The sequence below is a fragment of the Coenobita brevimanus genome, chromosome 8, assembly GCF_032717465.1.
Source record: "Coenobita brevimanus isolate Jiangsu-jjx chromosome 8, ASM3271746v2, whole genome shotgun sequence".
In the NCBI taxonomy this organism is placed as follows: Eukaryota; Metazoa; Arthropoda; class Malacostraca; order Decapoda; family Coenobitidae; genus Coenobita; species Coenobita brevimanus.
Window position 1 is genome coordinate 10,949,258 of NC_136961.1, and position 27,449 is coordinate 10,976,706.

The 27,449-nt window shown below is 42.8% G+C and overlaps 1 protein-coding gene across 1 annotated transcript in view; it reads left to right on the plus strand.

Annotated features, from left to right (window-relative positions):
- The window catches only part of LOC145406512 (organic cation transporter protein-like), a 169,247-nt gene that overhangs the window by 40,971 nt on the left and 100,827 nt on the right, over window positions 1-27,449 (plus strand). The window contains exons 2-3 of the mRNA XM_080277640.1: window positions 5,684-5,847; window positions 9,169-9,343. Coding sequence (XP_080133766.1) covers window positions 5,766-5,847; window positions 9,169-9,343 — 257 coding nt within the window. The 5' untranslated portion in view covers window positions 5,684-5,765. The remainder of the gene's footprint in view (window positions 1-5,683; window positions 5,848-9,168; window positions 9,344-27,449) is intronic.

The window sequence follows — 27,449 nt, forward strand, 5'->3', positions numbered from 1 at the left end:
AATTTTAAAAACTTACCTAATAGTTTCGAAAGATTATTATTATTATTTTTGCACCATAATGTTTGCAGGGCAGGAAAAGATTGTTTTCGTGTCCTGTAACTCCCGAGCAAATGAGCGTTGCCAGACCCAGGGAGTTTTGTCCGAAAGTTAAAGAATGCGAGCCATCACTTATTTGGGAGATCGTACAGGAGGCCAATCCAAACCTAAATAAAGTTGTCTGGAGGCAGCAAGAATATACCAGAATATAAGTCATCGTAGTGACTGGATATAATGGTCGTAGACATCATGAGTACTTCAATACGGTGATGTCTGTTATTTCATTATTACTGCCTCCACACAACTTTATTCAGTCTGGGAGAGACTTTTCGAGCATGAGGAGTTCAGTTCAGCTTCATTAATCAAATCACTCTGATGTGTTTTATATTCTTTCATTCCTACCATCAGACGATTTTATTCAGCTTTGGAGAGACTTTGAGCTGGAGGAGGTAGACACATCCTTCAGTGAATTTAATCGTCACGGTATAACAAGAATTTAAAAAAAAAAAAAATCGCAATGGGACTCAAAAGACTAACCTCCTTGATTGTAGCGTTAATGAGCAACCTACTCTTGGTGGTGCTGTGCGCTCTGGATGGAGCGATGCAGCTGCAGCGTCCACCCTCGAGCCAAACTTCCTAATTTTTCTCTGAGCCTCGTAGTAGAAAGGACTCTGGTCTGTCCCCGGTGAGGCGCTGTCTAACACAAACGGGTGCCAGTTCCCTACACGGTGTAGGTACAAGGTTTTTTTAAAAAGGTGCAAGGATTTAAAACGTCCGTTTTTTCTATGTTTTCTGACCTACACCCTTTGCCTTTACATATTTTGGTGATGGGATAATGATGTTCAGCATAATTAGAGTATAGTAGAAGCTTCCTGCAAAAATGATTTTTCACAACAGAACAATGTCAGCATCGTCCAATTCAGGAATGAAACCAAATCATATGTCACGGTCACCCGTCCGTTCTAATGAGATCAAATGTCAAATTTCGTTCCCGTTATTACAAAAGAACTTACGATTACCGAAAATATCTAGTGAAAAGGAGGACTATTTTTTAGCCCAGTGGTTGCGTGGTTGACTGAGATCCCAAGGGCCTTTTTTATGCGAGAAAGAAGGAACCAAAGGCCATGAACCCGCAATAACTGTTCCTTCCAAGAGAAAAACTAAATACAAGAGAGAGACAAATTCAAGATCCGATCATTTCGAGATGCCAGGACACACCGCGTTTGAAAGACTGAAGATCATAGGAAGCAGGAAATACAGACAGAGGGAGACAGTTCCAGAGTTGACCTGTTGCGTAAATGAAGGACTGGGAGTAACGCTTAACTCTTGCATTAGAGAGTTGGACAGAAAAGGGATGAGAGTGTGCTGCTATACCTCATACCAATTAATCTGGCCAGGCATGTATGGCAACACTGTTCCGGCAGAGTTTCTGATTGGCTGGAGGTGTTTATTCGATTTCGTTGTTGCTAAAACTGATACTCTTTTTATTATCAGATGTGATACTGAGTTTGTCGACAATACAATCATCAAAAGCAATAAGTAATCCGTTATATACTTATGAACAATGAAATTTTCGTAGGAAGATAGAGATAGTACTTCAACAAAGTATTATAACAGTCCAAGTCATGGTCAGCGTTCGAACAATTCCTTTAAATCTCTGACACTCCGTAATATAACAGAAAATTAAGGAAACTTGCTTAACCTAAGCGATGGTATAACACATTTAAATTTTTGAGATCAGTCCGTACTGTGATAATAGAGGATATATGATTAAATAGTTTTCCTTTAGCCTACTTTGATTTTTCGCGATTTTTTCAAACCTCCCTCCCCGCAGAACTAGTCTTTTCATTAGAATTTTTAATTATTCAGAGTTGTGGCACGATTTAAGGGTGCAGACTGATCTTAAATTTTAAATGTGTGTTACACCAACGCTTAGATTAAGTAAGTTTCCTTAATTTTCTGTTATATTACGGAGTGTCGGAGATTTAAAGGAATTGTTCGAATGCTGACCTTGACTTGGACTGTTATAATACTTTGTTGACGCAATATCTCTATCTTCCTACGAAAATTTCATTGCTGATAAGTATATAACGGATTTCTTATTGCATTTGATGATTGATTTGTCGACAAACTCAGTATCACATCTGATAATAAAAAGAGTATCAATTTTAGCAACAACAAAATCGAACAAACACCTCCAGCCAATCAGAATTTCTGCCGGAACAGTGTTGCCATACATGCCTGGCCAGATTAATTGGTATGAGGTATAGGCAGGTGCTATGCACCCGACGCAAAGGTGGAGGGATGCATGCAGACAGTTCAGAGGAGCAGTGACCATTGAAATAGCGATAGAAAATAGATAAAGATGCAACAGTGCGGCGAAGAGACAGAGGTTGAAGGGAGTCAGTAAGAGGAGGAGAGTTAATGAGAAGAAAAGACTTTGACTCCACCCAATTGAGAAGAGCTGTATGTGGGGAACAGAACCTCCCCACATATGAAAGTTGTACTCCACACAGGGGCGGATAAAATCCGTGTATACAGTAGAGTCAACAATTGTGCAGGGGTAAAGAAGGAAAAAAGTCGGCATAGCACACCTAATCTCTTGGAAGCAGATTTTACAAGAGACGTTATATGAACTTTCCAAGACAAGTACCGAATAAATGAAACCCCAAGCATGTTCAAGAATGATGCAGGATTAAGCTCAATATTATTAAACATCAGTGGGTATACCTGTGGAAGATTTTGTCGGGGTGATAGGTGTAAGAACTGAGTCTTTGATGCATTAAAAACAACCAGATTATTTTTACCCCAGTGAGAGATACGAGCCAAGTCAGACATTAGGTGTGCTATAGCCTCATCCCTTGTTTATCGTAGTAACTGCTGTAATGGGCGTTGCGGGAACTGAATGGAAAGGTGAAGGGTGGAGTCATCAGTGTATGAGTAGATAAGGTTAGATGTACAGCTTAGAAGGTCATTGATGAATAAGAGGAAGAGAGTTGGTGATAGGACAGAGCCCTGAGGAACACCACTGTTGATAGATCTAGAAGAACGATGGCCGTCTACGACAGCGGCTATAAAACGACCAGAAAGGAAGCTAGAGATGAAGGCACAGATAGAAGCATAGAAACTGTAAGAGAGCAGATTGGAAATTAAAGATTTATGCCAGATCCGACCGAAGGCTTTTGAGATGTCAAGTTCCATTGCAAAGCTTTCGCCAAAGTCCTGAAAGGAGGATGATCATGAGTCTGAAAGGTAGGTGAGAAGATCGCCAGTGGAGCATCCCTGACGGAACCCATACTGATGATCAGAAAGAAGGTTGTGATAGGAAAGATGCTTTAAAATTTTTCTATTAAGACTTGATTCAAAAACTTTTGAGATACAGGACGTTAAAGCAATTGGACGATAGTTAAGGGGTTGGGAATGGTCACCCTTCTTTGGGACTGGCTGAATGAGAGCAAACTTCCAGCAAGAAGGAAAGGTTCAAGTTGACAGATAAAGGCGAAAGTGTTTACCTGGGCAGGGTGTAAGCACAGAAGCACAGTTCTTGAGAACAACAGGAGGGACTCCATCAGGCCCATATGCCTTGTTTGTATTGAAGCCTGTGATGGCAGAAAATACATCAGCTGAAGAAATTTTAATGTCAACCATGAGGAAGTCAGAGGGGGGAAGTGATGGAGGAACAGCACCGGAATCGTCTAAGGTGGACTTGGAAGAGAAAGTCTGAGTGAAGAGATCTGTTTGATCAGTAGAAGAAATAGCTACAAAGCCATCAGAATAGAAAAGAGGAGGGAAGGATGACAAGGTAAAGTTGTTTGAAAGGTTTTTGGCAAGGTGCCAGAAGGAACGGGAAGAATTCGAGTTGGAGAGTTGAGAGCATAGAACGGATGAGATTATTTTTAGCAGAGCAAAGAACAGACTTAGCATGATTCTGGGCAGAAACGTATAAGAGATGTGATTCAGGGGTGGGTTGGCTCTGGTACCTTTTATAGGCCCTCTTCTTGTTGCGAACAGCATTAGAACAAGCGTGATTAAACCAAGGATTTCTTGCGTTAGTCAAAGGACATGAGAAAGGATTGTATACTTCCATGCCTGAGAGAATAACCTCCGTAATGCGCAAGGCACACTCAAATGGCTCCTGGGCATGGAAGCAATAATCATTCCAGGGAAAATCAAAGAAGTACTGCCAGAGGACCTCCCAATCCGCAGCTCCAAAGTGCCACAGACAACATTTCTTTGGAGGGTCCACAGGCCGTACTGGAGCGAAAGGACAGGTTAAAGTGATAAGGTTGTGATCGGAGGAGAAGAGTGGAGAGGAAAGATCAACAGTGTAACCTGAAAGATTACTTGTAAGGAAGAGGTCAAGTATGTTGGAGCTCTCTCCCAAGGTAGTCAGGGATACGGGTAGGGTGTAGGCTTGTTCACCAGGTGGATCAGTGAAAGGAGAAGAGAGCCAAAGGTGGTGGTGAACATTGAAGTCTCCTAGAATGGAGATTTCAGAGAAAGGAGAAATGGATAGAATGTGTTCCATCATAGAAGTAAGATAGTCGAAGAATTTTTGATAGTCAATAGAATTAGGAGATAAGTAAACAGCGCAGATGTATTTAGTCAGAGAATGACAGGAAAGCTGAAGTCAGAGTGTAGAGAATTCAGAAGAATCGAGTTCAGGAACACGAGAGCAAGATAAGTCGTTGCATATATATACGCAACAGCCACCTTTGGCTTTGAGATGAGAATAGAGAAAGGAGGAGGATACAGAAATGGGTTTGCTGTCAGTTGCCTTAGACAGCTGAGTCTCAGTCAGGAAAAGAAGGTGAGGGTTAGAGGAGGAGAGGTAGTGCACAACAGAGCAAACGTTGGAGGAAAGGCCACGAATGTTGCAGAAATGAAGAAGAAGTGAGTCAGACAGTGGCTCCAAGTAGCTCGAGTCGTCACCGGGAGAGGGACGGAGGGTGGGGGCATTTATGTTCACCCGCCCTGGGGACTCTGAGGCATGTAATTTGCAGCCATGATTTTTTTTGAATTTTGGGAAAGGAAGTGTTTTCTGTACCATGCATGTAGTTTGGTGTTGATAGTGTTAGAAAAACTTGTATTAGAGAGCATGCTGGCCTACTCTCTGTGTTACTGAGACACTGAAAAATTTCAGCAAAGGGAAATAGTCCCAAGGGCTGATGAAACGGGAACTCCAGCTCTCCCTCTCATCAGCTTTCCATCCACCTTGGGAGTACTGCCCTGCTCAACTGGTGCTACAGTCTATTACAGTGTAAAATCCCTGTTTTGAGTGTGTAACTGTGAACAGTTTATCAGATGTCGTTTCAAGCACTACAAAAGAGCTTATAGCGAATGTATAGAAGCATCTAGAACTGGCGACTGTGGTTAATTGAGGTTTCCTTTTAATGACTACAAATGCGGTTGGACAGAAAGCACACTAACATATGGACTCGCTGACTGTGAATAGTTTTCAAGTTTTATTTCATTTATACCAGGAGCATCCAGTGCAAAGAAAGATGAGAGAACAGCGTACTATCAAGGCAAGATTATAAACTGTGTGATGATAGTTGAAGGGGATGTTTCTATGACCTGTCGGTGGGTCTAGTGGAAGATCAGTAAGTGAGTTTTGACGAAATCTGAATCCTCATACTTCTTCCAGACCCAGCCTTGGATCCAGCTCTTGTCATTCAGGACGGCAGACAACTCCAACTCCACCAACACCAGCGCCGCCTGCAGCCACCATGAAGGACAACTTTGACGACATCCTGACCAAACTGGGTACCGGAAAATGGACAATGCTCTACGTCCTCTCCATGATGTATTGTAAGACTCCTTTGTTTTCTTATTATTATTATTATTATTATTATTATTATTATTACTACTACTGCTACTACTACTACTACTACTACTACTACTACTACTTACTACTATTACTTCTACTACTACTACTACTACTACTGCTACTATGGCCACTATTATTATCATCGCAATTTCTAGATGATAGTAGTTCAAACTGGACGGTTCAGATGAAACTTTCACTACAAGAGGTCCTTTCAAAAGCAAATAAAAGCGTCTAGAGGTAGCAAGATTAACTGTGATGTATATACGTCCTCTGTGATGTAAGATTCTCAATTCTCTTTACCTTCGCATTTTAGTCTTTTCACCTTAACGTGGCCTAGATTTTTTTGCTCTTGTGCAGCTTACTTCGGATACCTTAGTGGCAGAATAAGACAATACTTTCCATGTACATCCACTCCACAGGACATCTCCGTGACCGACACTACATTAATTTTTAGTGTTAATCTCGATACATTTCATTACTGAAGTTGGAGAGTGGGCAGTTTTTCGGCCGCTGGAGTAAGAACGGTATAACATTATAGTCAGTCCTTTTAAGTCAGGAATGTGCTCCAGAATATTGCAGAACTGTGCATGGCATTGGTATTGCAAAGTAGGAGAACTGACATCCGTTTTAGTGGCATCCAAGGAACTTCAACTGTATCATTTATTGTGCACTTTACTCCTTCTGTCCAGTGACCTTTTTCTTTTTCTTTTTTTTTTTTTAGTCATACTTTTACCATACAATTGTTTTCAAATTTTAAATTAAATTGAGGACTAATATCGAAGGGGTTAATTAAAATTATATATTGACCTCTCCTGTTCGAAGTCTCTCCAAAGCTTTACAGAATCGTCTGAATGAAGCTGTAATAACATACAAACTACGTCATCGGGCTAAAGGAAGCACAACTAAAACAAGAAAGCACTCAGAAAAAACATACCTCCCCTATGCCATTGCTATTAAAAAGGGACCCGGCTAAGGATCCGTGGAAATATTGTGTGGAATAAATAGGGTCCGGATCCACCCCCAAATTTAATCAATCGTTCCTTGACCCACTCTTCCACAAAATTTTATTGAAATAACTGAGAACTTCTGGATATATTGTGCGGGATACATAGGATCCAGATCCACCCCAAAACTGATTCAGTTTTTTCTTGGCCCATGGCCCACCTTTCCATTAAATTTGATTGAAATTCAGTAAGAACGTTTGGAGATATCGTTTAGACAAACTAACAAACAGACAAACATAGTTGAATACATAACCTACAACATCGTTGGCAGAGGTAACTAGGCCTTAAAAAATGGAATTCAAGGACGGACTTACTATAGGCTTTTCAGAACAGTGTTGTCTAATTCAGTGTATACTTGCTACTTCCATACAATTTTGTTCAACTAAGGAATGAACATCATTACACTGGTGATAAAAAGCTGTATCCAAACCTTCCAGTTTGAGGCCCCTTGCAAGGTGAATCTGTGAAATGGATATAGTATTAACAAAATAATTAGACGACATCGAAGTGCAGGGGGGTAAAGTAAGGATCTTCTTTTGGCTCTAACTGGCCCAGAATTATCATCTCCCTACAGTAAATGCTGAATTGTACCAATAGATTTACACTATACTATACTGTTAGCCACGAGAAGTGCTATGGAGAGATTGTAGAGCCGTAGCTTTTACTTGTTCTGTCAGTGAAATGATAAGCTGCAAAAAGACGTGAATTTAGGTCAAAATAAGATGAAAAAACGATATATAGCCAAGCATGTACGAACATTGTAAAATATTATGTTTCCCCTCCCCATGCACAGTAATGGCAAAAAACGGTTTACTTGGTTTGGAAGTTACTGATTAACCACGTCAGGCTGATGACGTGTTTTTCATTCCATTCTTGCAACGTTCAGAGATTTTTGTTCAAATCTGGCGACGCTTTTGGAATTGGAGTGGTTAGATATGGACTTCATTAATCCCTGTTCAACAAAAAATCTGTTTCAAGGAGAAAAAACACATCTGGAGGCAGCGAAATAAACCCAAATAAGTATGTAATCGTATGCAGAAGGTTATTATTTTTAGCTTACCGTCACTCAGACACACCCAATGTATTCTAATGATTTTTCTTCTTATTCATATTTTTGGCTTGTCATCGCCCAGTACCAAAACTTATAGTAACATTTTTTTTTTACTCTGTACTTGGTTAAATATTTGGCCTGTCATTGCCCAAATATGCCCAGACATATTCAAATTACATTTTGTTTATTTGTACTGACTGATGTACTTGGTTTCTCAACGGCTAGATGTACCCAAACTTATAGTAAGGAGTATGTGTGGAGTGACGCGTATGGATCGAGTGAGAAATGATGAAGTGCGAAGGAGAACTGGAGTTGTTCGGGAGATGGCTGGTAGAGTTGAGCAGAGGGTGTTGCGATGGTTTGGGCATATGGAGAGAATGGATAATGAGCGATTGGTGAAAAAGATAACTAGATCTGATGTGAGAGGTGTAAGGCTGAAAGGAAGACCACGAATAGCATGGATGGACAGTGTGAAGAGAGCGCTGGATGCAAGAGGGATGTCTGTTGAGCAAGGAAGAGTGGCTGTGCGTGACAGAAATAAATGGAGAGAAATTGTGAATGAATAAGTGATGACGCAGCCCTGAGGGGATATTCTCCCGCATTTGGTTTGATCAGCTAGTCAGGTCAGGTGCGGATAAGGGGATGGGTCTGTTATGATGAGGCAGGGGTAAACCAGTTCTGCTGTCGGGCCCTGCTGCGGATGTCACTGATTGCATTGCGCAGTTGACCCTTGTGCGGTGTGGTGCGGTGAGGATCTGTCCGTTCTCCCCTTTGGGGCTAAGATGCGAATGAATGTGTTTGAATGGATGAGTAAATGGGGAGTGTGTCGTCCTGTCTCGGCTACCTCCCTTTCCTTGGGGGAAGCAGCCTAGGTATATAGATAGATAGACTAATAAATACATCCGGCTTGCCATTGCCTGGATATATGCAAATTTCTTTTAATAACACTAACACAGACAGATGGTCATATTATCGTCAGCTATGGTGGTCGCTGTCGCATCTCTTCCTTGCTCACTTATTCCTGCATACTGTATAGCACGGCAGTAGTCCCTTGTGTGTTATTTATGCAGTCTTGGATGTTCATGAATTACTTTGCAAACTGTACCTTACACTTCTCTCTCTCTCTCTCTTTCTCTCTCTCTCTCTCTCTGACATTTATGTTAGGAAGAGGTGCTCGCAGCCCTCCAAAGCTGACGAGAATATTGGCTATGGAATCAATTATCATCATCGCCTCTTTCCACCGCCAGGGTACTCCTTGTTGCCGTGCCACGTTATTGGAGGTGTGTTTCTGGCCCCACCTGTCAACCATACGTGCATTCTCCCGCCCAACGCCATTACCCCCACCCTCGTACTCCCACCCGACGCCCAGCAATCACCCTCCAACATCTCCTACACCTCACCTCCCGACCAGCCCCACGCAGAGTAAGTTACGTAGAGTAGAGGTTAGATAGCCCTCTCGCTCTCTCTCTCTCTCTCTCTCTCTCTCTTGCCTCATTACGACTAGCACAAAGACCTCAAACTAGAAACTTTAACCCTTTCTTCCGTGTAACTCTTTCACTGCAACAGTTAACGATACTCTCCTTCTTTCATGTATGCAACTGATAAATAAGGGACAGTCTTTTGATATCGGAGAAGGCGAGCTTTTACAAGCGGTTAGATTACGCAATACAATAATGATTTTTTTTAAAGTAATAACATGCCATGGTACAGTACATAACATTACAACATTCATCATCGACAACCAAGGCAACAGAGATGGACAGACTCTTAAAAAGTTATTCATCCTCCCTTTATTGGAAACAGTACAACGACATACAGAAGAGAGATTCCGATTTACCACTACAATCAAACTGTTTTTTTTTTTTTTTACGAATCATCTGAGAGTCCATCTCTCCCAGGGGTGAAGAAGATTGTGTACGGGGTGTAAATTTTGAGGAGTTGCACGCACATGTAACCACATTCCCGTATCATTCCTTTCATACTGAAACATGTATCATGCCTTCCATACTGAAAAATGTATCATGCTTTTCATACTGAAACATGTATCATGCCTTTCATACTGAAACATGTATCATGATTTTCATACTGAAACATGTATCATGCCTCTCATACTCAAACATGTATCATACCTTCCATACTGAAACATGGTAGAACTGTCTCACTGAGGTCAGGTACATCACTGGAGAGGATGTTGATATTACATCTCGGTGGTTGCACATAATTATACATGATACACAGGGAACGGGGATCGTGTTGAAAGGAGCCCGATTGATTATGTGCTCGTAGACAGGTCGATGCTGGGAATGGTTGCTGATATGAGGGCCTTGAGAGGACGATGTGGAGATCTGTCAGAACAGTAAGCTCAAGCTGAGAGAGTGAGGTGGGTCAGGTGAGAGAGAGAAGCAGACAGGGAGAAAGACTGAATATCGAGATGCTGAGGATCAAAGAAATGACAGATGAATACACGACCAAAGTAGGGGAGGAGTTAGAATCAATGAATTGGAGTGAAATGGATCTGAACAGTCTGTGGAATGCATATAAGGATTGCTTAGTTAGGAATGCTAAAGCGGTGTGTGGTGTGGCAAGAGTAACAACAAAGAAGAAAGGTACGGCATGGGATGAAGAGGTTAAGACAGCAATGGACGAATAGAGGAAGAAGTGGCTAGAGTGGTTGCTGGACAGGGGTTCAGTTGAAATAAGAACTGAATATACTGAGAGCAAGAAGCACGTAAAGAGAATAGTGGAAAGGAAAATGAAGGAGGTAAATCATGATCTAGGAAGAGAAATGATTGCAGATTACCTTGAAAATAGGTAGTTATTCTGGAAAGAGATGCGGCAATGTAGGAGTGACAGCAGAAAGACATGTGAAAGTGTGAGGGATGAAAGTGGTAGATTATTAACCCATCGGATATGAAGTAAGGACCAGATGGAAAGAATATTTTTAAAGCCTGATGAACGGAAATAGAGGGAGCTGAGCCGTTGTAAACATGATTGGGACGTGTAGAGAAGGAATGCAGTGATAGGAAATGTGACACTCGCACAGGTAAAGAACTCTCTGAAACGGCTGAAAAATGGGAAAGCATCTGAGGTTGATGAGGTGAATGCAGAGATGATTAAGTGTAGTGGAGTGAGCGGAATGAAGTGCTTGCTGCAGATATGTAAAAAGTAATGGATGAGTGACACTGCCAGCAACGAGCAAAAAGGCTGTGAGTGCATCCCCTTAAAAAAATAAAGGTGAGCGAAGTGAGTGCAAGAATTATCGTAGCATTAGTCTACTGAGGGTTGAATGGAAGGTATATGGAAGAAATATTCTAGAGAGAGTAAGAGAAATATCAGAAGTCCTGGTGAGTGATGAACAGGGTGGCTTTAGAAGTGGCAGAGGATGTGTGGATCAAATATCTGCAATGAGACAGATAATGGAGAAGGCTTGTGAGAAGGACTATGAAGTGTTTATGGCATTCATAGATCTGGAAAAAGCATACGACAAAGCAGACAGAGCAGGATTGTGGAAGGTTTTGCGCATGTACGGTGTAGATGATAAGCTGCTAGGTGCCGTCGAGAGATTTTATGATGGTACTGAAGCATGTGTGAAGGTAATTGGGCATCTAAGTGAATGGTTCACGATCGGTGTGGGTGTGCGACAAGGTTGGGTGATGCCCCCATGGTTGTTCAATGGGGTGGTGAGAGAAGTAAAAACACGAGTAATGGAGAGGGGGATGACGTTGGTAATGAATGCTGATGATGGAATATCTCAAATTTGTTGTACGAAGTATGCTGATGATGCAGTACTATCTATCTATCTATCTATATACCTAGGCTGCTTCCCCCAAGGAAAAGGAGGTAGCCGAGACAGGACGACACACTCTCCATTTAGTCATCCATTCAAACACATTCATTCACATCTTAGCCCCAAAGGGGAGAACGGACAGATCATCACCGCACCACACCGCACAAGGGTCAACTGCTCAATGCAATCAGTGACATCCGCAGCAGGGCCCGACAGCAGAACTGGTTTACTCCTGCCACATCATAACAGACCCATCCCCTTACCCGCACCTGACCTGACTAGCTGATCAGACCAAATGCGGGAGAATATCCCCTCAGGGCTGCGTCATCACTTATTCATTCACAACTTCTCTCCATTTATTTCTGTCACGCACAGCCACTCTTCCTTGCTCAACAGACATCCCTCTCGCATCCAGCGCTCTCTTCACACTGTCCATCCATGCTATTCGTGATCTTCCTCTCAGCCTTACACCTCTCACATCAGATCTAGTTATCTTTTTCACCAATCGCTCATTATCCATTCTCTCCATATGCCCAAACCATCGCAACACCCTCTGCTCAACTCTACCAGCCATCTCCCGAACAACTCCAGTTCTCCTTCGCACTTCATCATTTCGCACCCGATCCATATGCGTCACTTCACACATACTCCTCAGACACCTCATCTCCATTTCATTCAAACTTTTCCTCTCTGCTACACCCATATTCCATGTTTCAGCCCCATATAATGCAGTTGGTACCGCAACACCCTCATACAGCCTTCTCTTTACATCCATTCTAAGCAAACGACATTTAAACACTTTTTTCATTCCTCCCAGCACCTTTCCTACTTCATTTATTCTAAACTTCACTTCTGCATCTATTCTTCCATCCACAGCAACATGTGACCCTAGATACTTGAAACACTCTACCTCCTCAAGCAACTCACCATTCAAAACTATATTCATCCCTCTACCATCTATCAACCTCGTACACTTCATCACTTTACTCTTATTCTCATTTACTTTCAATTTCCTCCTTTCACACACCCTTCCAAACTCCTCTACCAACTGTCTCAATCTCTCCTCTGAATCAGTCACCAGTGCAGTATCATCTGCAAACAGCAGCTGCTTCAGATTCCACTCTCCACCATCAACATTTACCAGACTCAGACCACCTAAAACTCTTGCATTCACCTCCCTTACAACACCATCCATGTAAATATTAAACAACCAAGGCGACATCAAACATCCTTGTCGCAGCCCCACTTTCACGGGAAACCAATCACTCACAGCATTTCCCACTCTTACACACGCTCTACTATTTACATAAAAACTTTTCACCCCTTTTAGTAACCTACCATCAAGTCCATACAATCTTAAAACAGTCCACAAAGCCTCCCTATCAATTCTATCATACGCTTTCTCTAAATCCATAAATGCCCAAAACACATCCTTGCCTTTTGCTAAATACTTTTCACACACTTGTCTCACAGCAAACACCTGATCAACGCATCCCCTCCCTCTCCTAAAGCCACATTGCTCATCACTAATCACTCCCTCTGTACCCTCTCTAACTCTCATAATTAACACTCTACCATACACCTTACCTACAACACTCAACAGACTTATACCCCTAAAGCTAGTACATTCATACTTATCACCCTTGCCTTTATACAACGGGACCACACAAGCACTTGCCCAGTCAATTGGCACCATACCTTTCTCAAAGCACACATTCAACAATCTTACTAACCAGTCAACAATAGTCACTCCACCACCCTTCTGGCATTCCACAGCACACCCATCCATACCTGCAGCTTTCCCTGTTTTCATCTCCTTTACTGCCTTCTCCACTTCCTCCTTCGTGATCAAAGAATCATTCAACTCTCCCAACACATTTATTCCTTGCACCCTTCCATCCGCCACAATCTCAGCCACCCTTTCCTCCTCTACATTTAACAGTCTTTCAAAATACTCTGCCCATCTCTTCCTTACTGCATCCATCTCAATTAACATCCTTCCATCCTCTGCTTTTACTCGTTCTTCCTTCCCAGATTCTCCCTTTCGCACCCTTTTCACCTCCTTCCAAAACATTTTCTTATTCTGTTGAAAATTCTCTGTCAGCCGCCTACCCCACCTCTCATCTGCTGCTACTTTAGCATCACACACAGCCCTTCTCGCTCTATTCCTCTTTTCCTTATACCTTTCATATGACATCTCATCCTTCCTCTGCAGCCACACTTCATATGCACATCTCTTCTCAGCCACAGCCATACTTACTTCCTCGCACCACCATTCGCTTCCTTTTCTTACACCACCACCCACACGTCTCACACCACACACCTCTTCTGCATGCCCCACCACAGCACTCTTAAACAACTGCCATTCCTCCTCCACGCTGCCATTTTCCCGATCTTTCACTGCGTTCCACTCATCTTTCAATTTCTCCTGATACTCTATCTTTTTCTCTCTTTTATCCAACTCACTCACTTTCAAAACCTCCCTGCCACACCTAACCCTCCTAGCTCTCACCCATCTCTTACCTACTCTTAACTTTCCCTCCACCAGGTAGTGGTCAGACATACCTCCACCCTCCCCTCTCAGAACTCTCACATCCAACAATCTTCCTATTACATTCCTAGACACAACCACATAGTCCATCAAAGCTCTATCAACAACCCTTCCACCCTCCTGTCTCACCCATGTATACTTATAAATATCTTTCTTCTCAAACAGCGTATTCCCAATCACCATCTCTCGCTCAACACACATCGCTATCATTCGTTCCCCATTTTCATTTCTTCCAGGCACACCATGCATACCAACTACGCCTTCAACTGCTACATTTCCCACTCTAGCATTCAGATCTCCCATCATTACCACATTCACATTCGCTCCAAAACTCTGCAGACACTCATCAACATCATTCCAGAAAGACTCCCTCTCTTGTTCATCCCTTTCACTACCAGGCCCATATGCACTCACAAACACCCACAACTCACGTTCAAATTTCGCTTTCACCCACATCAGTCTCGATGACACCTCCTTCCATTCAGTCACACATTGCTGTACTTCAGGACTCACTAACAAGGCCACACCTTCTCTTGCCCTTCCTCTATCAACATCTGACAATCTTCCATTCACACCTCCAAACATAGATTCCCCCTTCCCTTTCATCTTCGTTTCACTCAAAGGTAACACATCGAACTTTCTTCTCACAAACATTCTCCCAATCTCCTCCCTTTTAGCCTCAATCTTACTACATCCACGCATATTCATAGACCCAATCTTCAGGGTACGGGGATAACTCCATCCCCCATCCCTGTCTCTGGCCTGTCTCTTTTTAGGAACTAAAAAACAGAGGAGGGGGTCCCTAGTTCCCTCACCCTGCCCCTTTTAGTCGCCTTTTACGACACGCAGGGAATACGGTGGCAGTATTCTTCCTAACACAACCTGGTCGCAGAGTAGTAGTACCACCTCATAGTGCGGCCAGGTTGTGTCCCCCCCGCCACAGGGGGGGACACTACTTGAAAATACTAGGCAAGAGCTTGGTAGACTAGTGTAGAGTTTTACTGATGTCTGTGAGCGTCGTGCCAAGAGTAAATGTAGAAAAGAATAAAGTGATGGTTATTGAGAGAGAAGGTGACTCCCAGTGTGATGCTACAGTGAACGGAGAGAAACTGGAATTGGTGAGAGTTCAAATACCTGAGTACAGTGACAGAAATGGGAGGAAAATGTGCAAAAGATGTGAAAAGTAGAGTGACACAAGGAAAGAAAGTAGATGGTGCAATGAAGGCCTTGATAAGAAACAGAGGCTTGAGTATTGCAGCTGCACGAGGGTTACATGAAGGAGTATTATTGCGAGCTTTAACATATGGATATAAGACTAATGGTGTGGCATGAAAATGAAAAGTCAAGAGTGAGAGCAGTCGAGGTGGGACTGCTGAGGAATGTATGTGGAATATAGAGAGTGGACAGGATACGAAATAATGTGATTCGTGAAAAATGTGGAGTGAGGAAATCTATGGACACCAGAATCGAAAAGAGCATACTGAGATGGTATGGTAATGTGGAGAGAATGGATAACAATAGTGGTGAAAAAGGTATATCTGATCAAATTTGGAGAATGGAGGAAGCGAGGTAGGCCAAGGAGAAGGTGGAGGGACATGGTGGATGAGTGTGTGAGGAAGAGAGGTTTGGAAGTTGGTGAGGCTAGGGGGCTGACAAGAGATCGAGCTGGCTGGATGAATATTGCGAGGAGAAACGCATGATCAGGGATATGGCACTCCTTTTTAACGTGACAGTGTCCGGATTGACTCTATCGGGTACGTTTATGTGAAGCTACAGTATGTGGTGAATGTTTTTGGTGTATCAGATAGAGTCAGGATTCCGAGGGCTTGAATGGTGAGTGAATGGAAGCGTGGCCTATTGGACTGGGCAAATTTGTGCTGCCTGGGTGATCCTACTCCTCACTCTGCCCTAGGGTGGGTAAGGACGTCTGGATGATGATGATGATGATGATGATGATGGTAGATATAGTGGAACATCAGTGAAAATGTCCCTTTCCCAGTCAGGATTAATTTTGCGAACACACCCATATATATATATATATATATATATATATATATATATATATATATACTGAGGAGTAGACTGTAGCACCAATCGAGCAGGGTAGTACTCCCGAGGTGGATGGAAAGCTGATGACCTGGAGTGCTGGAGCTCCCGTTTCATCAGCCCCTCAGGACTAGTTCCTGACCATCCCTCTTTGCTGACCTTTTTCAGTGTCTCAGTTACACAGAGAGTAGGCCAGCATGCTCTCCAGTACATATTTCTCTAACTATCTTCACCAAACTACATGCACAGTACACACTACACTTCCTATTCAAAATTTACCCAAAATGGCTCGTTTTATCAAGCCTCGGAGTCCCCAGGGGGGGGGGACCATAAATGCCCCAACCATCTGCCCCTCTCCCGGTGACGACTTAAGGTGCCTGGAACCACTGTCTGACTCTCTTCTTCATTTCTGCAACATTCGCGGCCTTTCCTCTAACTTTCGCTCTGTTGAGCACCACCTCTCCTCCTCTAAACCTCACCTTCTTTTTCTAATGGAGACTCAGCTGTCTGAGGCAACTGACAGCAAACCCTTTTCTGTATCCTCCTACTTTCTCTATACTCATTTCAAAGCCAAAGGTGGCTGTTGTGTATATATACGCAACGACTTATCTTGCTCTCGTGTTCCTGAACTTGATTCTTCTGAATTCTCTACACTCTGGCTTCGGCTTTCCTGTCATTCTCTGAGTAAATATATCTGTGCTGTTTACTTATCCCCTAATTCTACTGACTATCAAAAATTCTTCGACTATCTTACTTCTACGATGGAACACATTCTATCCATTTCTCCTTTCTCTGAAATCTCCATTCTTGGAGATTTCAATGTTCACCACCACCTTTGGCTCTCCTCTCCTTTCACGGATCCACCTGGTGAACAAGCCTACATCTTTTCTATCCTTAATGACCTAGAGCAGCTTGTACAGCACCCTACCCGTATCCCTGACTACCTTGGAGAGAGCTCCAACATACTTGACCTCTTCCTCACAATTAATCCTTCTGCTTACTCTGTTAATCTTTTCTCTCCGTTCGGCTCCTCCAATCACAACCTTATTACCTTAACCTGTCCTATCACTCTGGTACGGCCTGTGGACCCTCCAGGGAAACGTCGTCTGTGGCATTTTGGAGCTGCAGACTGGGAGGCCCTCAGGCAGTACTTCTTTGATTTTCTCTGGAATGATTATTGCTTCCATGGCCGTGAGCCATCTCAGTGTGCCTTGCGCATTACGGAGGTTATTCTCTCGGGCATGGAAGCATACATTCCTTTCTCATATCCTTTGACTAACGCAAGAAAGCCTTGGTTTAATCACGCTTGTTCTAATGCTGTCCGCAACAAGGAGAGGGCCTACAAAAGGTACCGGAGCCAACCCACCCCTGAATCACATCTTTTATACGTTTATGCCCGGAATCGTGCTAAGTCTGTTCTTCGCTCTACTAAAAATAATTTCATCCATACTAAATGCTCTCAACTCTCCAACTCGAATTCTTCCCGCTCCTTCTGGCATCTTGCCAAAAATCTTTCTAACAAATTTACCTCATCATCCTTCCCTCCTCTTTTCTACTCTGATGGTTCTGTAGCTATTTCTTCTACTGATAAAGCAGATCTCTTCACACAGACTTTCTCTTCCAATTCTACCTTAGACAATTCCGGTGCTGTTCCTCCATCACTTCCCCCCTCTGACTTCCTCATGGCTGACATTAAAATTTCTTCAGTTGATGTATTTTCTGCCATCACTGGCCTCAGTACTAACAAGGCATATGGGCCTGATGGGGTCCCTCCTGTTGTTCTCAAGAACTGTGCTTCTGTGCTTACACCCTGCCTAGGCAAACTCTTTCGTCTTTGTCTGTCAACTTGTACCTTTCCTTCTTGCTGGAAGTTTGCTCTCATTCAGCCAGTCCCAAAGAAGGGTGACCACTCCCAACCCTCCAACTATCGTCCAATTGCTTTAACGTCCTGTATTTCAAAAGTTTTCGAGTCAATTCTTAATAGAAAAATTTTAAGGCATCTTTCCTATCGCAATCTTCTTTCCGATCGTCAGTATGGGTTCCATCAGGGACACTCCACTGGCGATCTTCTCACCTACCTTTCAGACTCCTGGTCATCCTCCTTTCGGGACTTTGGCGAAAGCTTTGCCATTGCACTTGACATCTCAAAGGCTTTCGATCGAGTCTGGCATAAATCTTTAATTTCCAAACTGCCCTCCTACGTTTTCTATCCTTCTATCTGTGCCTTCATCGCTAGCTTCTTTCTTGTCGTTCAATAGCCGCTGTTGTAGACGGCCATCGTTCTTCTCCTAGATCTATCAACAGTGGTGTTCCTCAGGGCTCTGTCCTATCACCAACTCTCTTCCTTTTATTCATCAATGATCTTCTAAGCTGTACATCTAACCCTATCCACTCATACGCTGATGACTCCACCCTTCACCTTTCCATTCGGTTCCCGCAACGCCCATCTCAACAGTTACTTCAACAAACAAGGGATGAGGCTATGGCACACCTAATGTCTGACTTGGCTCGTATCTCTGACTTGGGTAAAAATAATATGGTTGTCTTTAATGCATCTAAGACGCAGTTCTTACACCTTTCAACCCGACAAAATCTTACACAGGTATACCCACTAACGTTTAATAATATTCGGCTTAATCCTGCATCATCCTTGAACATGCTTGGGGTTTCATTTACTCGGGACTTATCTTGGAAAGATCATATTACATCTCTTGTAAAATCTGCTTCCAAGAGATTGGGTGTGCTAAGCCGACTCCGCTCTTTCTCTACCCCTGCGCAATTGTTGACTCTATACAGGGTTTTTTTCCGCCCCTGTGTGGAGTACAACTCTCATGTGTGGGGAGGCTCCCCTCATACAGCTCTTCTCAATAGGGTGGAGTCAAAGGCTTTTCGTCTCATTAACTCTTCTCCTCTTACTGACTCCCTTCAACCTCTGTCTCTTCGCCACACTGTTGCATCTTTATCTCTTTTCTATCGCTACTTTAATGGTCACTGCTCCTCTGAACTGTCTGCTTGCATTCCTCCACCTTTACGACGGGCGCATAGCACTCGTCTGGCAGCAAACTCTCATCCTTTTTCTGTCCAACTCTCTAATGCAAGAGTTAACCGTTACTCCCAGTCTTTCATTTATACAACAGGTCAGCTCTGGAACTGTCTCCCTCTGTCTGTATTTCCTGCTGCCTATGATCTCCAGTCTTTCAAACGCAGTGTGTCCAGGCATCTCTAAATGATCGGATCTTGAATTTGGCTCTATATTGTATTTTGTTTTTCTCTTGGAGGGAACTGTTTACTGCGAGATCATGGCCTTTGGTTCCTTCTTCCTCGCATAAAAAAAAAATATTATATATATATATATATATATATATCGTATTGTATATCATCATCATCATCATCAGCCGTTGAGGTCCACTGCAGGACCGGTCTATCCCTACCGAAGCCGGGATGATACAGCCAATGTATCTCTACCCAGTGGCTTAGGCTGTCTGGTAGACTGTGTGTAGGGAGTCACATGGAGAGACAAACTGACAAATGAGGATGTGAAGGAACGTTGTGGTGTGGATGTGGATGTGATAGGAAGCGTTAGGAGAAACACACTGAGGTTTTTTGGCCATGTGGAGAGGATGGAGAGTGAGAGACTGACGAGAAGAGTGTATGTGAGTGAGGTGGAAGGGGAGAGAGGGAGGGGGAAGCCAAGGATGAGGTGGAGAGATGGAGTGGAGAAGTATATGAGTTTGGAGCAGGGCAGTGAAATGGCGGGGGACGTGGAGGCGATTTATTTTTAGCCACCTCGTATGGGATTAAGGCGTCTGGCAATAGACAGATAGAGAGAAAACTTAGACGATCTAAGATTTTTATATGACATTATCCTAATCTCAGACACAGCTGGGACATTTCAAGAAATGTTTAAAAAAAAACTGAGTGGAGAGAATTTCAGAGCAGGGCTAAAGATGAACCGGAGTAAAACTGATATACTCGAGTGTGTATATATATATATATATATATATATATATATATATATATATATATATATATATATATATATATATATATATATATATATCTTTATACATATCTATGTATATCTTTATACATATCTATTTATATCTATCTATCTATCTATCTATATATATATATCAATATCTATCTATCTATCTGTCTATCTGTCTATCTATATACAGTATATACACATCTATATACGATATATATATATATATATATATATATATATATATATATATATATATATATATATATATATGAGCCTCTTTGGTACAGTGGTAGAGTGTACGTTTCGTATACGGGTGGACCAGGGTTTGCGCCCCGCCAGGGTAATAAACTTTGGGAGTGTTCACCCGGCCACGTACTGCATTGGCGGACACAAGGGGTGCTGTGGTTCAACCAGTGTCGCTTACTGTAAAGTATGCTTGCACCCAGTCGGCTTGCAGGGGGCCGATTACACTTGGTTCACAGACTAAACACACATCCAAAGCCACTCCAACACTACAACTACACTTACAAGCACTTCTCACTCTACATACAATATCTACCAGACAGCCTAAGCCACTTGGTAGAGATACATTGGCTGTATCGTCCCGACTTCGGTCGGGATAGGCCGGTTCTGCAGTGGATACTCAAACGGCTGATGATGATGATGATGATATATATAGAGAGAGAGATAGAATTTTAATTTTTAGGTATATATTTTATGTTAAATATTATTTCTCTTTTTACGTTTTAATGGTGCAATTTCATGTGTCCAGGCTCTGATGATGAAACGTGTGTTTCGAAATACTGGCAAAAATAAACATGATGTGGGCCATATCTACGTTACTGTCCGTTCCATACATATACTTATATATATATATATATATATATATATATATATATATATATATATATATATATATATATATATATATATATATATATAATATGTCACGGGATTTTTGAGAGTATGCAATATTAAAGAATAATATTCAATAATGTTACTTGAGAACAGGGACAAAGAACTGACTTGTGAAAATCCATCCATCCATCCATTGCCAGACGCCATGTATCCCAAACGGGGTGGTCAAGGGCTTAGAGTTAATTGTTTTACAGGGAGGGGCACTAATCCTTCACCAACCCCACTTGACACTTAGGGATGCCAACAGCATCTGGTGTTCCCAGGCGGTCACCCATCCAAGTACTAACCAGACCCAACGTTGCTTAATGATTACTTTATTTCCGCTTACTTCGCTGATTCTCTAAGGACGAGAATTTATAAATTTTCTCAACAGTACACAGCAGAGACTAATTGCTTACACGTGCTGTTTATTGGTACTGTTAGCCTCTGGAGAAATTGACTTCACCCCTGACAATCAATAACTAATGCTATGAATGATAAACAGGTTCTTGCTGGTGCATTAACTCCAACGGATTTAAGTTAATACAAAGGACTCCCCCAAGTACCAGTTATGAATAATGCAAACCGTTTATGTAAACTAGGAGCCATAACTAAAATAAGCTTAATATGGAGAAGTAAAGCACGAGTTTACATTACATTAAGCTCAAGAAAGGAACTGTAAATTTATTGATTGCAATGATATAAATTTACGTTACATGTTTCAAAATGAATTCAAAATAAGGAGAACACACTCACTCACTCACTCAAAAGCTAAACTCTTAAGCCTAGGAAAAACAAAATGAAAATACTGGTCAGAAAAGTGGGCTAAGCGGAATGAACTGGGCGTCGTTGCTGAGGGAGGATGCTGCCACACACGCTAAACCTCTCACCGGCTCACACTAGGTGGGAATTCAGGAACTCGCTGGACAACGGCGGCTTTGCTCCACACTGGGCCCAATCAAACCTGCTTCCATGACACTGAAATCCTGACTGACTTCAAAATGTGAGAGAGAGGCGAGTGCCGGCCGTGCTTGCTAACGGCCAACGAATGTGAGCGATACACACGTGCAATAAATCACTCAATGGAGGTGCTAACGTCGCGCACAAGGATGATCATTTATGACACAGTGAAAAATTGTTCTGAAAACACTCCCGATCGAGTGAATACGTGGTGGTTGACTGAGTGATACATACTGGGATTCCACTAGAATTCGCGGTTTCCCACCAAAGTTCAGTGTCACGAGTTTATTTAAATATAGGATCGCGCCAACTCGTGACATTACGCCCCATCAAACTGAATTTTTTTTTCTCAAGAAAAAAAAATATTCAAGATATATATACATATAAATCCTAACTCAGTCACACAAGATTCACACTGTGGTGTGTGTGTGCTATCCTGCTACAGGAGAAAGTCACAGTCGTCAGTGAGCGAAAAAAAAAAAAAAAAAATCGTATTTACGTTAATAGAATCAAGCTTGAGGAAAAAACTCTGTGACGACAGTGAAAAATCCTGTACTCAGGTCAAACTGAGTGAAAAGTTTACTACATTTACATGAACGACTAATTGTTATGTAGCGTGATGTATGTAATACATGGTGTAGGTGTGACCGTTGTGGTGTAACTGTGCCTACGTGTAAAATCATGTATTACAAATTTATAGTAAATAATGATGATGAGGTAGAAGAGAAGAGGCGGCAGCATGTGATAGGGACGACCAGCTGATCTAAACGACAATGCTGCACCCGCCAGCTGCACCTGCGAAAGGAATCAAGGTAGAGCATCAAAATTGTCATTTCTCTCTCTCTCTCTCTCTCTGCCTGCCAATCAGTACTTATGTTATTATTAACCAGGAAACGTAGTCTTAGGATTTACAAATCTCTCAGGACCCTTGTAGTTTACTGGTTAAGCTAACTTATTAACCAGGAAACGTGCTTGTTCTTGAATTGCTCAAATTTCTTAGAACGGGCAGTTTACTGGTTAACCTAACATTATTAACCAGGAGACGTGTCAGTTCTTGAATTGCTCAAATCTCTGAGAACGAGCAGTTTACTGGTTAATCTAACTCTGCACTTACGATTAATGACAGGAAGCTGAGAATCGCTATGCAGTCTAAGGCAGGTCACGTTTTAACACCCACCGCGGGTGTGAACACTCATGTGGATAATGTGCATTCTCCGGGAATCCTCAGAGAGGCCCACAGCTCGAGACATTCCAGCCTCGGACTGTCTCTGCGGGGTTCTCGAACTTCCCCCTTAACTTATGGTATACATGTATATACAGGTCCTGGATGTAACGTGTCTTGTGGGACCAACGGGCGAGACATCAGCAACTACTGGTACACTTTTAACTGGGAACCAGGCTGGTCCTTGGATTACTCAGATCTCTGAGAACACCCGTCTTATGGAACCTGGTGTACAACAGTTGCCCGTGTTAGTCATCAGTTGGTAGGCGAGACATCAGGTCTGCACCCACATTACCACTGCCCTCTCTTTCAACTGACTCAGAGATTACGGGTGTGGTTTTGAATGGCACAGGAAGGACATGTCCCTGATTAGTGGTACGTGGACACACATTGCAGGAACGCACAAAACTATCTATTTCCGGTCCCATTCCTGGCCAGAAAAAGTCAGCACGGATATGGCCCTGGGTCTTCCTTATGCCCATGTGACCTCCTGGGGCTGAACAATGACCCCATTCTAACACTGCTTGCCGGTACTTAGCGGGAACGACAAACTGCAGTCGAACCTCACCCTGGGGTGTTCATGACTCACGGTACAGCCGTCCTTTTTTACGAAGGAACTTAGCTTGACCTACCCATAAATACTTAATCACTTTACCCTCTTGTTTCTTTCGCATGGCAGCAAGTGTTTGGTCAGAGTGTTGTTCTTGAACAACAACTTGGCTACATATCAGATCTTGTGGCGATTCAATGGTCACCATGGTGACACAGTTTGGTAGCCCCAGCCATGGCTCATGTTACTGCAGCCGAAGCCTGAGTAGCATCATCTTCAGTGCAACCATCCTTGGCACCGGGAATAAGGGTTCTGGCGTGACAGCTGCGACTGTCGTACCAGTGTAAAATGGAGATGCCACCTGGATATGTGCCTCAGGGAACAGTCTCACTGATCCATCAATAAGGTTAGCTTGAATCTGTCGACCTGTGTACTGCTCAGGCCGAACTAGACTCTGCCTGACAGAGCAACCTGAGGACCCATTATCTCTCAGGACCTTCACAGGAATGTCTCCCACAAACCCTGGCTGAACAAGGAAGGCACTGTCACCTGTGGGAGGGCCTGTAGAGGAAGCAGCTAGACACTGATTAGGCTGCTGAATAAATGATGCGGCAAACATGGTGCCCTGAGAATTAAATACTTGAGGGGTCGTACTCACTGTCTGGGAAGACAGAGCATTGACCTCCTGTGGAAGAGGGTTCACTGTCGCTGGGGGACTAGAGAACTGTGGGGATGTACCCATACTGGTGAAGACGACACCACACCGTACTGCTGCTGAGGAATGAAGGCTGCGTTCGCCTCCTGCCTCCGATACACTGGGGCTGGTGCTGAAAAGGACAGTCCCGACGGTCGGTTGCGTGGCTGATACTGCTGCTGGTTAGGGTACCAATTGTACCTCTTCCACTCAGGCTTCTGAGTGTGTTGCCCCTGGTCCTTCCTCTGCAGTTTTGGACCTTGGCCATTATTCTGAGAATGGCCTTGTTGCTGGGGTTCAGTCTGAGACGGTTTCCCAGATTTATCAGCTTTCCTGTTCCAGGTATGCTGCTTGCGGGTTTGATACCCATATGCAGTGAAGAATGCGTCAGCCTTCTCCACCATTTGGCTGGCATCCTTTACCTGGCAGATCTTAAGCTGAGCTATCAGTTCAGTAGGCCACAACTTTTCTAGCTGCGTGTGCAGCATAAGGTCGATTATCCCCTCACATGTGGAAGGAGTTTCATCTTTCTCCATCCACTCATCTAAGTAAGCAGTAAGCCGGTCAAGAAACTGAACGGCAGTCTCTTTTTCCTGTAAATGCGCCCTCATGAACTGACTCTTGGTGTCGTCAACTGTGAGACCGTACGCTTTGACGAGTGCGGCCTTCATCATCTCATACATGAGATTGTCTCCACGAATTCTGTGGAGAATATCGAGGGCAGGGCCATCAAACAGGATAAGAAACTGAAGCCGCTTAACTGCATCATCCAGCTGGTACAGTTGAGCCATGTCTTCAAAACGAGCTATGTATGGCTCGATTCGCTCGCCTTCCTTGTATAGAGGAAGCTTGATGTGTGGGGTCACCATAATAAGTGCAGGGATAGCGCTTGTGGAGCTTGGGCCAGCTGCACCAGATGTTTCTGAAGCCAAGGAATCTCGCTTGAGCTTCAACATTTCAAATTCATGTTTTTCGCGTGCTTCTCGCTCGGCACGTTCGTGTTCTCTTTCTCTCTTACGTTGTTGTAACTGGTGTTGACGTTCTCTCTCTAGTTCCTCGCACTGTTCTCACTCTTGTACTAACTCGAGTTCGCATTGTTTTTGCTTGTGTTCACGTTCTCTCTCTCGTTGTTTTAACTCGAGTTCACGTTGTTTTTGCTCGTGTTCGTGTTCTCTCTCGCGCTCCTCGCATTGTTTTCGCTCGTATTCACGTTGTTCTCGCTCGTGTTCGCGATGGATTCTACCCTCTTCACGAGCATCATTCTCGCGTTGCTACTCGTAATTAAACCGAGAGAGGACGTAATCCTTTACTTCTTTGGGGTCTGTAAGCCCCATATCTTTAGCCTCCTGTACATAGACGTTGGTAGACATGATGCTAAATCAATCTAAGTGAACTAGAGACCAAGTACAGACTGCTATTTTGCAGAGAAAGATGCCAATAATCGAGAATAAAGAATATAGGCACAGGTTAGTGGTGACCAGTTTTATATAGTTAAACTGGTAAAGAAAGAAAATTAAACAAACAACTGACTGTGAAAACTATAACATAAATTAATAAAAATGAATTAATAATCACCAGTAAGATAGTGCCTATAGACTTTAGTGATAAATACCTAAGTATGAGTGGTTGAGTATTATCTCGTGAATAACTTTAGACCTAGGAGTTAATATCCTGGAATGAGGTCGCCAGATGTCATGGGGTGTTTAAGAGTATGCACTATTAAAGAATAATATTCAATAACGTTACTTGAGAACAGGGACAAAGAACTGACGTGAAAATCAAGCAATGATTACTTTATGCTGGATTACTTCGCCGATTCTCTTAGGACGAGAATTTATAAACTTTCTCAACAGTACACAGCAGAGACCAATTACTCACACGTGCTGTTTATTGGTACTGTTAGTCTCTGGAGAAAGTGACTCCATCCCTGACAATCAATAACTAATGCTATGAATGATAAACAGGTTCTTGCTGGTGCATGAACTCAAAGTTGCACAACGGATTTAAGTTAATACAAAGGACTCCCCCAAGTACCAGTTATGAATAATGCAAAACGTTTATGCAAACTAGGAGCCATAACTAAAATAAGCTTAATATGGAGAAATAAAACACGAGTTTACATTACATTAACCTAAGAAAAGGAACTGTAAATTTATTGATTACAATGAAATAAATTTATGTTACATGTTTCAAAATGAATTCAAAATAAGGAGAACACACTCACTTGCTCACTCAAAAGCTAAACTCTTAAGCCTAGGAAAAATGAAAGGAAAATACTGGTCAGAAAAGTGGGCAAAGCGGAATGAACTGGCGTTGTTGCTGAGGAAGGACATTGCCTCACACGCTGAACCTCTCACCGGCTCACACTAGGTGGGAATTCAGGAACTCGCTGGACAACAGCGGCACTGCTCCACACTGGGCCCAATCGAACCTGCTTCCACGACGCTCAAATCCTGACTGACTTCAAAATGTGAGAGAGAGGCGAGTGCCAGCCGTGCTTGCTAACGGCCAACGAGTGTGAGCAATACACACCCGCAATAAATCACTCAGCAGAGGTGCTAACGTTGCGCACAAGGATGATCACTTATGACACAGTGAAAAATTGTTCTGAAAACGCTACCGATCGGGTGAGTACGTGGCGGTTGACTGAGTGATACATACTGGGATTCCACTAGAATTCGCGGTTTCCCACCAAAGTTCAGTGTCACGAGTTTATTTAAATATAGGATCGCTCCAACTCGTGACAATATATATATATATATATATATATATATATATATATATATATATATATATATATATATATATATATATATATATATTATATGCAGAG